The sequence below is a fragment of the Arvicanthis niloticus genome, chromosome 5 (assembly GCF_011762505.2).
Source record: "Arvicanthis niloticus isolate mArvNil1 chromosome 5, mArvNil1.pat.X, whole genome shotgun sequence".
In the NCBI taxonomy this organism is placed as follows: domain Eukaryota; kingdom Metazoa; phylum Chordata; class Mammalia; order Rodentia; family Muridae; genus Arvicanthis; species Arvicanthis niloticus.
Window position 1 is genome coordinate 38,879,390 of NC_047662.1, and position 15,101 is coordinate 38,894,490.

The 15,101-nt window shown below is 36.8% G+C and overlaps 1 protein-coding gene across 5 annotated transcripts in view; it reads right to left on the reverse strand.

The window, feature by feature from the left end:
* Positions 1 to 15,101, reverse strand: part of Spata6 (spermatogenesis associated 6) — an 87,605-nt gene that overhangs the window by 20,741 nt on the left and 51,763 nt on the right. For all 5 annotated transcript variants that reach the window (XM_034503672.1, XM_034503673.2, XM_076934445.1 and 2 more), the window contains 2 exons: positions 12,749 to 12,789; positions 2,473 to 2,657 (listed from right to left, as the gene is read on the reverse strand). In XM_034503672.1, the coding sequence (XP_034359563.1) occupies positions 2,473 to 2,657; positions 12,749 to 12,789 (226 nt within the window). The remainder of the gene's footprint in view (positions 1 to 2,472; positions 2,658 to 12,748; positions 12,790 to 15,101) is intronic.

Genomic DNA, 15,101 nt, shown 5'->3' on the forward strand with positions numbered 1-15,101 from the left:
TTCAGAGAGTACAACTTGGAACTAGGAATTAGGTTAGAGAGAACAACTTGGAGTTAGTTATTAGACATTAGGCACTTGGCACTTGGAAGAAGAAACTTGGAACTTGGAGGCACTAGGGACTAGGAACTAGGGACTAGGAACTTAGGACTTGGGACTTGGAGAGAGGAAGAGAGACTGAAGAATAAACAGGATTGAAACACACTCTGTCTGGACTCCATTCTTCAAGTCTGTCTTCACTCTTTCTCTTGCTGAACCCCGACCCATGGACCGTGGGGCTAGTGCGGCTCCCAACATTTTTTGGCGCCCAAACAGGGACTCGAGCTTGGGCCTCAACATGATTCTAATGAACTAGAAACGGCATCAATCAAAATTCTGTATCTCACTCTACAACTGGTCAAAATGCAGAAAGTAATGGCAAGGTGTCCAGCTCTAATTGGTACATGCACAACATAACCTTACAATTAAGGCTCAGGGAATATGACAGAAGAGGGAGTGGAAAAAAAATCTTACTAGTCAGAGGACCAGTATGCCTACTGCAAGGTAGTGTCTTGTAGCTAATATGGTTGCAAAATCAAGATCTATATAATGACAGTACCAGGTGACATGCTATATGAATGAGAAAAATTTCCCAAGGCCTCAACCCTACATGAAGAGCTACAGGAAGTCAGTGGCCACTGACAGAAGAATAACTTCTCCAGGGAAGAGACCCCTATAGGTTATATAATAAGTGGTTATCCCAAGCACATGTTCATATGAGCAACACTAAATGCATTTAGTAGGCACACATATATACATGCGTGTGTAACAATAATGATTATAGAAGAGGTCATCAATTTAAGAGGAACATTGGGGGAGTTGTTGATGTTTAGTCCTTTGCTATGTATTGCAATGCTAAATACTGATCCCAAGGCCTGGTTGCCCCTAGTGATAAGAGAATCCTCAAATAGACCCAAGTGATGCTATGTAACCTTGCCCCCCAAGTTATCCCTGACTAATGAATAAAGATGCCTACAGCCTATAGCTGGACAGAAGAAGATAGGCAGAGTTTGAGTTCCCAGGCTTGAGGTCTAAGGATGGGACCACAAGGGGGAGGGGGGAAGAAAGTGGAAGAGAAGGAGGACAATGGAAAGGGGGAAAGATGCTATGGGTTGGGAGAATCATGAAAACATGGCTGTGAGGGTTGGCCAATTGGAGTTAAGAGCAGCTCAAATAGAATATGCCTAGTTATAACTCAGGGTTATTGATGGGGAAATAGAAACTAATAGCCAAGAGGGTAGATACCTGCCCAGCTTTATTGTTGATTAAGGCTTATTATAAATATACAAGTTGTGTGTCTCTTATTTGGGAACTGAATGATCAAAGGTGGAGTAGAAACCCCAATTTAAGATGAAATATTTACTAAAACAGAGACTCAAAGGGAGGGAGGATAGAGGAATGATGTAAATATAGCATTCAAGCATGAAATTCTCAAAAAAAAATTTAAATTAAATTAAAACTATTCTGTATGTTCGTATCAAGTGGCTAGAATCACATACATACTCACATTATCCTCTTTTCCCTTCCCCCTCCCCCAGTCGAAATGCTTATAAAGCTAATGGGGAAACAGATAAACTTATCATTTCAGAGCAGGATTTTTAATATAGCAGCCATAATCTTGTTCAAAGTAGATGTTTTCAGCAGAACTATTAATAGAGTTTCTATGGCCGAGTAAATATTTGTTAATGAATTCACTTAATATGTTTTAAGAATTGAGTGGCTACTGTTTTATGCCATATATAAACATGGGATATGAGAGTCAAGGTGTTAAAATTGTATCTCTTGTGTTTCAAATTTATGTTAAAAAATAGCCTAGATTTTTTAAATGAGACAAAAGCACAGTTTTATGTCAAAAATACCCACAGTTTTATGTGGGTATTTTCCCATGCCCACATATAACAATCCTGATTTGGGACACAGACATTCTTAGTGAGAGAGCTAACCTCTTTCCATGATTTAGGTTCTTCTCGGTTGCTGGCAGGAGGTAAATGAGAAGCCAGATACCACACAATAAAGTGTGTTTTACCCTTGGGACTAATCAGAAAATTCAGTGTAGACTATTTGTATACTTAAAGGCAAACCAATTATAATAAATCACCAGGGGTTTCTACTAAAACAACCTATCACACACTCAGATTTTCACCTTCAATACATTACATTAACTAATTAGAAATAAAGAGCCAGATCTGGCTAACAAGTTTGTGGCAAGTGAATTGTGCTAGGGAGAAATACTAACACAATATATAACATATTTGAAACAATTTAAGTCTCAAAATCAAAATTTCATTTTATAAATAATTGCTCCATATGAATATGCTGTTTTCTGTTTCTAGTGCTGAATATTCAAAAAATGACAGGTGTAGCCCAGGATGGGTTTGAACACGTGGTCTTTCTGCTCAAAATGAAAAGATGAGGAAAAACAGAAACTACACTTACCTTTCCCTGAGAGAGGCTCTATTTAGCACAGGGCTTGCACAATGCTTTGGTGTTGTTGAAGGTGCTGAATGGACTAGTAAGGTCCTTGCAGAATGCTGAGGCTTGCTACATGTCCTTGGGCTCAAATATTCCTCACACCTTTCAAAGGGATCCTCGAAGTCTCTCCCATGTGGTGACCTGATAACCTGTTTAAAAAATATGCATCTATGTATATACATACATGCATGTATACACACACACACATATATATATACTTACTATATAATTTTTAATTATTTATTTAATTATAATTTTAATTATTTCTTTTATTTTTTGGAAATGGTAATTATATCAACCTTCAAACACTTTCCTGCCTCCAAATGTTCCTATATACCCCCTGCTTTGCTATCTTTCAAATCTATGATGTCATTTTCATTAATTGTTGTTACATGTATATTTCTAAATACATAAAAACAACTTGCTCAGTCTGTTGACCACTGGCTAATCAACTGATGTGCTCTTCCTGAGTGAAACTATTTCTCCTACTCTGAGCATTATTTAGTTGCCTGCAGTTCTTTGTGTATGGCTGAGGCCACCTGAACTTCCCTCCATCCACTTAAGCATACCTATTGCTCTTATTCAGGTCAGGTTTAGATAGTCATAACATGATAAAATTTCATTAACTCAAAACACTTTTGAGTAGGGGTGGAACAAGTATATAGATTAGTGTATATAAAATAAAGACCACATATGAATGAACCACACATTGCTTAGTTTGGCTATTGTGGTACTTGTACTCTAGTAGAATTCCAATAAGTAGTTTTAAGAAATAAACATAGAACATGATGCGTACATAAAATATGAAGCATTCCAAGGAGTATTAAGGTTCACCAAAGAAAGTAAAACAAGAAAAGAGATCAGAAATGCTAGTGTGGAATGAAAGCTGATGAAAAGGAATTGTTTTTAAAGGAGCAGTCAGCAGGTGCCTCACAGTAAGGAGGCCATCATACTAAGGATCTGAAGATACAATAGCCACATTAAGGAACTGCCCAAGTAACCATTAACAGCCTGATGGATAAGTAGAGATAATGTGGTACATATACACAATAAAAGCTTCTTTCAGAAATAAGAACACAAAATTACATCATTTGAAGAAAAGGATGCAACTAAAGTTTGTCATGTAGAGTTCAACAAATATAATGATGAGTAACACATAAAGGGAAAAATATATAACTTGGTGAAATAAGAAAACCCAGAACACTTGCATCTATATGGCTTAACTATGTGAAGAAGTAAGGCCCACCTGCATTTCACATGACTTCCCCTGAGAAGGGTACCCTTCTGAAAACAATACTGATTCTTCTCTTTGTGTGAACAAGCAATTCCCGTCTCAGAACAGAAGAATACTTTCTTCACTGCTCCACTATTATGACTTGATAAGCCTCTAGCCTCTGTGTTTATTAACCCTAATCTTTTATATACAAATGTTAATTAGATTCTCATACTAAAAGCCCCCCTATTAAAATGTTCATGATTCCAAACTCTATAAATATCATCTCTTAAACTTTCACTTTCAGAGACACTACTGTCAAGATGGAGCACCCTTTCTGCATTATGCCCTAAAAAGTTTCCCTTAAAATCAACAGAGCATATAGATTGGGGGAGACATCTAGGAATTGGCTGTTGACAGCTCTGAGCCCACTAAAGTATATAGATGCAAAGATCCTAGGCACTGATAAAAACCCTCACTGGGTAAATAGCATCTTCCTCTAAGATCCTCTCAGCTTCCTTTCTCAGGGGTCTCTCTAGCTGCCATGGCAACATAGCTCTTGTAGTGGGTTTGTTAAACCAAGTCCAAAGCTAAGTTCACTGTCTTCCAGGACTGCAAAACCCTCTTAGTGATATTTTCATGTGTTCATCAGACTTGAAAACTAGTAATGCATTTCTAACGGTTCTACACTAGAACTGCCTGGTATTTTGTATGACTTTATAGGAGTAAGTTTCATGTACATGAACAACTGTAAATTGCTAAATTCATCTTTGAGCTGCCTAGGGAATGAGAGCTTTAGCTGTTCTCATTGCAACAGCACCCTAGGTTACTTCTCTGATTGTTGTGTTTTGATTTGCTTTTTGGAATTTGCTGTTGTTTGCCTGCTTGCTTTCTTCACAGGTGAACTGCCTCCTGGAGAGCTCACCTTTGACTTTTAGAATCATAGATTCAAGTTCTAAATTTGAGATAATTGAATTTCCAACATAGTCAGCCAGCATTGACAGACTTTCATAGGCTTTTTTCTCAGTTTGTCATATGCTCCTTCCAAGCCATATTTAAACTTTTCATATGTAATAAGGCTTTTACATAAACTATTTAACAATAATAAGCAATTATCTGCTCTTTTTAAATAACAAAGTTTCACCAATGATTCATTAGAACCACAGACCAAGGTCCTCAAGATGCCATCCAATTCTTGATCATGCTAAATCTTTTGGATTTTAGCTCGTAACAGTCTAATTCTTACACGCTGTGGAAAGGTTCATGTGATAAAAGTTTAATCCTCAGAAAGAATTCATCAGAAGTTGATAGAAGCATTAAGTGTAGAGCCTACTAGAAGGTCTTAGGAGATGGTAGGATCCAGTGTACATTTCTCATGCACTCTGGCTCCTGATGGAAGTAGGTTAGCTCTGCCACATGCTTCCACCATGATATGGTACCTTGCCAAAGCAATGCAGCCAATGAACTGTGATCTAGAGCCTGGAACTCTGTGAGTCAGAATGTTTTTATAAGAAATTATCTCAAGTATCTGCTATGATAATCAAAGCTGTGGCTGGAGGGTTGGTTCAAGAGGTTACAGCATTGCTCTCGTATAGGATCTAACTTTGGTTCCCAGCACCCACGTGGGGGTTTACAAATACCCTTACCTCCAATTCTATAGTATCTGATGCCCTCTTTTGACCTTTATGAGCATAAAGTATGCAAATGGTACACATGCAAGCAAAACACATACCAAATAAAATAAGACCTAAAAAAAAGTTTAAACTAATGGGAAGGTGATGAACATAATGTCAAAGCATCATGTATATCATTCCTGGCATTTCTTACAGCCCAAATACACTGGATGCTATAAACATCCACATTACCATGGAATACCAACAAGAATGGAGATGATTTCTAGTTGTGTAACATTTGTATTTCCAGCATGATAGTTTCAGTCATGAAATCCTTGTCAAGGAACAGGAAAGAAGTTCAAATCTAGAATACCATAGAAACCACTAGACATCACCACAAATTCACAAAGGTGCCTGTGAAGTCAAAGATTAAGAAGAGCCACAAATGGGTTAATGCATAGGATGAAACAGAAGTTGAAAAGCACCTTCTATTTGTTAAATGATTAAATTTTAAATCTCTACTATATTTAGCTTCTGAAGTTAAGAGTCTTATTTGTATAACAAATAGCATTACCCTGAGCAATTTAGAAGTTGATATTTTAATATACTATCCTTAACATAAAGCTAAATATTCATTTATGCATTCCTTGGGAGCAGGCAGCAAGGGAACAGACATTTGGGGATAGAAAAGTTAAGATTCATATAAAACGGCAGCAAAAATTTTTAATAAAATTCTTGCCTAAAATAGGTTGGAAAATAGACCACATAACTTCCAAGCTTATGTCTCTAAGGAAACAGCAGGGAAGAAACATGAGTTGCACTGGCTCTTATCTGCATTTAGCAGCAGCTCTCAAGAAGTAATGAGCTCATATGAAATTAATTTGTGTCCATCAACAGATGAAAACTGGGAAAATGTGGTAAATATAGTGGAATATTATGTGGCCTTAAAAAGTAAGGAAGTCCTGCTATTTGCAATAAAATGCATGATTCCAGAAGTTGTTTTGATAAATAAGCCAGACATAGAAAAGCAAATGACTATGACCTCACTTACCTGTAGAATCTGAAAAACTCTTCATAGAAGGAGAGTGTAAAGCAGAGTCTGTCAAGCGCACAGTGGGGAGGCCTTTGGTATACAGGACAGAGTTTCAGGTAGAAAAGATAAAGGGAATGCAGAGATATATTGTGCAACATGGGGACTACAGTTAAATGTAGAGACTTAATATGTGAAAAGTACTAAGACTTTAAATGTTCTCATCAAGAAGCTATGTAAGAGGGCTAGAAAGATGGCTCAGCAGTTGAGAGTACTGATTGCTCTTCCAGAAGTCCTGAGTTCAATTCCCAGCAACCACATGGTAGCTCACAAACATTTGTAATGGGATCTGATGCCCTCTTTGGGTGTGTCTGAAGAGAGCAACAGTGTACTCACATACATAAAATAAATAAATCAATACAAAAAAAGAAGCTATGTAAGATAACAGATGTTAGGTAGATCTAATCACATGTGTACATAGATATATATGCATGCTCTAATATAAATGTGTATATATGTAAAACAAATTCTGTATGAAAATATAAAATTTTGCCATTTACACATTAGAATACCTGAGGAGTTGTAAGGGAGAAAGTGATGCTCTTAGGACAGAACTGTTTTGAGAACAAAAATTAAGAGATACAGAGTCAGAAAAAGTTTAAAAAACACAAATGGTATAAGGTTAAGATGCAAAAATGATATGAGCATTAAAACAAAAACATTAAGGCTTTTCCAGTAAACAGAGGGACTAAAAGAAAGGTAAGGTTAAGAGGTTGCTCTACAGGAAAATACTTTCTGAGCAGAATACTATTAACACTAGCACTAAGAAGAGCTAATAAATGCAAACTAATAAAAATGGAAAGCAAAGAACACTGTCATTTGGAAAAAGTAGCTACACAATAGTAAAGGAGGATTTTTACCAACTGCACATCTGATAGAGGGCTAATACTGAAAATATATAAAGAATGAAAAAGAAAAACTGGACATCAAAAAAACTGATTTAAAAATGAGGAATAGACCTAAACGGAGAATTCTCAAAAGAGGGAACACAAATGGCTAAGCAGCACTTAAAGAAAGGCTCAACATCCTTAGTCATTGGAAATGCAGATCAAACCTACTTTGAGATTTCACTTTATACTAGGCAGAATGGCCAAGATCAATAAAACAGTTACAGCTCATGCTGGACACGATGTCTAGTAAGGGTAACGCTCACCCACTGCTGCTGGGAGGGTAAGCCTGTGCAGCCACTCTGAAAATCAGTGTGACACTTCCTCAGGAAGATGAGAATCGATCAACCTCAAGATCCAGCTATACCTCTCTTGGGCATGTACCCAAAGAACACTTTCATCCTACCACAGAGAAACTTGCCCAACCATGTTCATTGCTGCTCTACTGATAATAGCCAGAAACTGGAAATAGCCTAGGTGTCTATCAATAAATGAATGGATAAAGAAAACACAGTACATTTACACAATGAAAGATTACTCAGTCATTAAAACAAAAAAATCATAATATTTGCAGGTAAATGGGTGGAACTTGGTAAAAATAACCCTATATGAGGTGACAGAGAAATAAAATTATGGCATATATTCACTTATATGTGGTGGATATTAGTGTTAAGTGTTTGCTTTAATAAGCAAACTACAAGCTATATAACTATAGAGTATATGTAGAGGTAAAGAACTGGGGATGGGGGAACAACAGATCCTAAAAAAGGGAAATAAAATAGATCAGTAGTTCTCAGCCTTCCTAGACCTGTGACTCTTTAATATGATTTTTCATATTGTGGTGACCCCAACCATAAAATTACTTTGTTGCTATATCATAACTTTAATTTTGCTACTCGTAAAAATTATAATGTAACATTCTGATATGCAGGATATCTGATTTGCGACCTATAAAATGGTCATGACCCACAGATTGAAAACCACTGGAACAAATAATTATAGATGGCCAGGGGTTGAGGCCTGGAAATAGAGGATCAATGAGTAACAGGAAGGAAGGAATGAGGAAGAAAATATGGGCAAGGACCACTAAAACTAAGAGCCATTTGAAGGGTCATATGGAAACAATACAGCAATAGTAAAATATAGACATACTCGAAGGTGATCTAAATGGAATCACCAAACAGGGGAGACAGAGTCCCAAAATGAGACTTTTTTCATAACCAAATGAAGCTTCCAGTATTGGGAATGGGTTATATCTAAATGAGTTCTTGGCCAAAGGGGTCCTATGGAAACCCTCAAACAATCCAAGTCATTGCCAAGGTTATTGGTTACTCTCCACAGACTGAGAGTAAAGCTGTATTACTGAAAACAACACTCAAAAACACAGAGAAGTCAAGTTATTGCCTACCTAGAACCTTCAGTGCCATGGACCTATGTTCATAGTACTCATTATGTTACCAGAGAAGAACAGTAAAGACCAAATTAGCCACAAACCCTTCAGTCTACAAAGGTAACCTGTATACTCTCACAAAGCTTGTGAGAGCTCCCAACCAATATCTAACGTCTTAAGGCACACTCTATGAGATGGATCTCATATCTAGCACTGCTTGGGTGGCTAAGTACCTGAGACTAGGTAGGTCAAGGACTAGGGGAAACCCAAATACTACTGTTCTGCCAAAGGAACTTAGCAATAAGATAATTCTAATGCTATTCTGCTACACTCTTAGATCAGTGCCTTGCTCAACCCTCCATCAGAAAAGCTTCCTCTTGAGGTAGATAGGAACAGATAGGAACAGAATCCCCTCCCCTCATGGCTCAGGGAACTCTGCAGAAAGGGAGCATAAGGAAGTGTAGGCACAAGAAGTGATAGAGGACACCAAGGAATCAGGTCTTCTAGATTCAACAAAGCTGGTGCACACATGAAGTCACAGAGCCTGAGGCAGCATACACTGGGCCTGAGTCTTTACCAGATGGGGTTTTAAAATGAAGAAGTGGACACATGACCCCATCCCTAACCCTAAAGCTATCTCTTAATGATAGCCACTTACAAATGGAAGGTTAGTTTTCTCCAAGAGAGTCTTACTGGGAAACAGAACACTCGTAAGGGTAGGTCCATGACTAGCAGTAGATGACCAACATAAAACAAACTCAATAGTATCTTTGGAGATTCTTTCTCTCATAATGTGGAATCATGACAGCTTTCTTTTATTTTCTTCCTTTTTTAAAAAATTGGGATGCTACTCAATTTCAGTAAGTTTGCTTCCTATTTATTTAGAGACATAACTCTTTAGTTTTGAAATTCTTATAGAATTCATTTCCCCTAAATACTTGTAAAGTAATGATAAGGAGGAGAGGCAGCATTCATTTGAATCTGATAGTTAAAGGAATAGAAATGACATGGTGGAGTGTTTGGTGTGTGTGTGTGTGTGTGTGTGTGTGTGTGTGTGTGTGTGTGTGTGTGCATGTTTTGAAACTTGGCAGAATCAACTAAAACAATTTAATTATAAGACATTTAACACACACTTTAGGGAAAAACAATACATTGCACTACCACTAGTTTCAAAAAAACTCATTCTTATGGCCATCTGTCTATCTCCCCTGTCTCTCTCCATACCTAACCCCGAACCCTCCCATTCATCTCTTCATCCCCTCTCCCACCAAGATCCCTCCCTTTGGGGTGGGGGACATCCTGAGGACATACCAGAGACCTGAAATAGGGGAGACTCCCAAGATTCATTGGAGGTGACCTTAGCTGAGACTCACAGCAGTGGGGATATGGAACCTGAAGGTCATTTCCTGTAGCCAGACAGGAACCTCCAGTAGAGCAATAGGGACACCAACCTACCCACAAAACTTTTAACCCAGAATTTATCCTGTCTACAAGAAATGCAGAGACAGGGGATGGAGCAGAGACTGAGGTAATGACCAAGCAATAACCAGCCCAACTAGAGACCTATCTCATGGGCAAGCTCAAAACCCTGACACTATTAATGATACTGTTATGCTTGCAGACAGAAGCCTAGCATGGCTGTCCTCTGAGAGATTTCATCCAGTAGCTGAGTGGACCAGATGCAGAGACCCACCGCATTGAATGGATGAGCAGGGATTGAGGGCCCTGAAGGTGATAGGAACTCTATAGGAGGACAAACAGAGTCAATTAATCTGGACTCTTGGTGGCTCTTAGACTGAACCACCAACCAAAGAGCATACACACAGGCCGAACCTAGCTCCCTCCCCCTATATGTAGCAGATGTGCAGCTTGGTATTCATGTGGGTCCTGAACAGTGGGAGAGGGAGTGATCCCTATCCCTAAAGTTGTTGCCCGTCTGTAAAATACAGAAGAGCTGGGCTTCCTTGTCTGGCCTCAGTGGAAGAGGATGCCTCGAGCTCCACAGAGACTTGATGCACCAGGGAAGGGGATACCCAGGGGGACTTCCACTTACTCAGAGAAAAAGGGGAGAGGGGAGGAACTTTGGGAGGGGGAACCAGGAAGGGAAGACAGTGATCGAGATGTAAAGTAAATAAATAATTTTACATTTAAAGAAAAAATAAAATCACAGTATATGGTTTTAAAGAAACAAATAATTGTATAATATACTTCTATGATATAGTATGTCATAAAATAATGTAAAAAAGATCACTGGGGTTTGTGTAGATGTAAAACTCTAGGTTCTGACAATCTGCTTTTCACCTGTTTAATATTCTGAGTGTCTTGAAAGCCATGTGTGATATGAAATAAATCTTCATTGTTTCAAATCATCTACCCTTTGCAGAGCATCTGTCAGTTCAGCTCAGCATCCATCAAACCACTTTCCCTATGTAGTTGTAACACTAGCACTGTAAATACTCAAAATGTCCTTTGAAGATGTCTTCTCCAATGAGAACCAATATATATATAAGACCCAACTATACATAAGAAGAAAGAAGACACTGGTTAAGGATGGAGTAAACAGTAGAACAAAAATGAAACTAAAAGAATGAGTATTTATTTTTAAAAAGATGATTATTAAGCATCCACATTAAGGAGAATTGAATTTTGTTCAAAAGATCAAATCAAGACTGAAAATTTAAAAACTGTCAAGGAGGAGGCAGAGGCTATACCAGGTGTGCAACAGCCTCAGGATAAGAAGGATGAGGTCATCCCTCAGCACAACCATCATTCAAATCCATCACTAATTTATCTTTTCTCAATGAACATTGCACTCCAACATATCCTCATGTTGCTTTCCTTTTGAAGACTTACTCATCTCTCCCTATATGTCTCCAGAGGCTTCAAAAAAAAAAAAAAAGTGCCCTTTTCTATAAACTCTCAAGCTTCAAAGTTCTTTTCCTGTTGAAATCCTTTATTTTTCTACTACCTGAGTATTTACCAACTAGCTACTATTTGTCTATAAAAAATAATTTTTTATTCTTTCCATAGTCAATGTGACAGATGCAGTTCCATAAAAATCTCCATCCTGGATAAATTATCTTTGAATTTACTCCCCACTCACTGTCTCCAAGGGAAGCTCTAAAAGTAATGACTCTAGAGGAGGGTAGAAGATTAAAGCTGTTTTGAGGTGCAGTTCTTAGTAGAACACACTGGGAAACGTGTCTTCACATCTCTCTCTAAATAAACTAGTCAACAACAATCTACTCACATAATCGGCATTATACATATATATACACATATATTGTACATATATTATATATCAGTATACTAGATAATAGCAATTCTTAAGAAGCAAAATCAGTAAAATGATTGATATCCTAATACTTATTGATTAGGAAGATTATACACAAAGATGAAAATATATAATTATAAACTGTGTAGCATTAATTAAAGGAAGTGAACAAAGAAAGTCTGCTTTAGAATAAGAAATCCTCACTATTCCATGTAAGATATTAGACACAATGCTATTTCTCATGTGTATGCAGGTATGTATGTGTAGATGTTATATACATATATAATATATATATGTATGTGTGTACATATATACAATTTATTACATAAATGCATTAAACACATCCATTACACAGGCAAATACATGTATATGTGTTTGTACATATATTATATTACATATATACATTAAATACACACACTCATATTACACAAGCCAATGTTTTTGTGCACATGCACACGTGCATATGTGGGTCTCTCTCCTCCCAATCTCCCTAACACACACACACACACACACACACACACACACACACACTTTCAACAACTAGTCCAAATAGATAATGAAACCCACAGCATATCTGTAGGAAGACATTCAGAGAAGGCCTATTGCACCTCCTTGGCACAGATACCAAAACCAAGACATTCCATGCTATGAAAATTATTGCTTTCATGTTATTTTATAAAATGAAAATGATCATTTCTGTCAGGATTTGTATAGCAGAAATATACTTATGCTGTCTAAAAACCAGGGAAGTTGTCATAATTGGTTTAACACACCTTGTAGTCCTTGGATCTGCAGCAGCCAAGATGAGGATGATCTGCAAAAGGTACAGAACAAAGAATCAATAAGTCAACATTAGAAAGGCAAAAAATTAGCTTCATTAGAGGAGAAAGTTATTATTATGCAGGGGCACAGAATAATTCTTTTTGGTAAACCAATGAGTCTGCAAAAAAAAAAAAAAGTGCGATTTCAGTCACTAAATCAGTTTACCATGATATGTTCCTTATATCACAGCATAGCATACTGAACAAGCAGATTTTGGTGGTGAACAGCTATCACTGAATACTTCAGGCTCCAAGACTGACTCTATAGTCCCAATCCTTCTCCTTACACTTTTAGGTCAATATTACAAATTTGACTAATGTCCATCTCTTATAACATTGTCTAAAAGTTGTATATTACTGAAATTGCCAATGACTAAAGCAGGATTAAAAGCAAAAGGGGAACTAATTCCAACATCAAATTCTAATTCAAGCAAGCCTGGGTTCAATTTCTAATTCTGTCACTTTAGATATATTTTTCCAATCAAACTACATACTCCATCTCTGATTCAGTCCTCATTTCAAAAGCATGAAAACAATGCTTATCTATGTCACAATCAAAATCCAGAGTTACATTACATAACCTGTGAAAAATGTCCGTATAGTAGTTACCAAATAGTAGCTTTGAAAGCAAATCCTAAATCTCTCCTCAAATAATGATATTATAGAGTAAATGGATATTACTTAAATAATTCACAAAACTTGATTCAAGCTGGAAGTATTATAATCTGTTAGATTATTAGATTTTCAGTAAGCAAGCCAGAGTCCTAATTTGTTATTCTCCATTACATATTCTAATCAAAAGTTTCTATATTTTATTCTCTCAACTTTACCCAGAAAAACAATATCTATAGGTATCAAGACACAAGATAGTTTATATTCAATACATTCTCTGTCTTCTTTTACAGCACAAGATGTTTGTTTCCTTGATGTCTTGAGCCATGCTAGATGTTAGTGAAAATATTAATGTATTTAATACATTAAATATATTAGGTTAATGTCTCAACTTACTATCAACAGAAATCAAATTCTTTCAACTACTCTTTAAAATTAAAAAAAAGTCTAAGTCTAACTCCTCTACAAGAAAATACACATATGACCACAAACAGCAGAAAAAAATCAAAGTCTAACAAGGTCATGGTTTAATACACACACACACACACACACACACACAGAGAGAGAGAGAGAGAGAGAGAGAGAGAGAAGCTAGGTTTAAAGACTAATATGATAATTCTCTGACAACTAGTATATACCAACAGTTTCCATATTAGCACACTGGTATGCCCTCTGCTTTTCACAAAACCATTTATAAAGTCAGCATAATTTGACAGCCTTATTATTTTCTTTTATTTTTTACAAATTAAGCTTATACTCTGATGTTCAGTTTCCCAATGTTCACATTTAATCATTCTCACCAACAACTAAAAACCAACTAAGCTCTAAATGAGGAGACAAAGAAGATAAAAATCATAACCTATGGACATGAAGAACTCAGAATCTATTTTAGTTACCTTGTACAATGTTTAACACCAGAAGCATAAAAGAGCAGGCTAGACATAGGAAAGGTACAGGCAATTAATGATATAAAATGTATCAGAGGGTAATTCCTCAAGGTTGAAGACAGTATAAAAGCTTTGTAAACCTGGAGAAACTTGAGTGGGGCATAATAAATGAGATTCCATTTAGGAAAAGTTTGAAGAAATAGAAAAGAACTAACTCAGATACTATTTGTGACCTTGAACTACTTCAAACATATGGTTTCTTTATCTATAAACTAGAAATAAGTCTCAACTTTTATAAGGTTTCTATGATAATTAATGAAATCTAAGTAGTCAGAATAGCTGCTAGCAGAAAAGATTCTGAAATTTTAGTTATTGCTTCTTATTCAATAGTGGCATGAAACATGTTAAAAACTAAATATCTGTACCTCCTCCTGAAAGATTCCTATGATGAAGCCCTCATTCCCAGTGTAATAATTTTCTGGGAGGTGATCTCATTTAGATGAGGTCATGACAGTGGGCCTCAAGACATAATCATTGTTCTTGGAGAAGAGATGCCAGGGACCTTGTTCTTAGTCATTCTTTCTTGCTCTGTCTTTCCTCTCCCTCTTCCCTAAACAAAGTCAAGGGAGTACTCAGTAACATGGTAGAAGACAAACTATCTTCCCAGCATATTGGTCGTGGCTTTCTGAAGCTCCATAAATGCAGAATATGTCACAGTCATTTGCTTATTAAATGAACCATTCTACAACATTTTGTGCAGCATCATGGGCAGCCTAGTATAATGAATATAGTCAGAAGATTTTTTT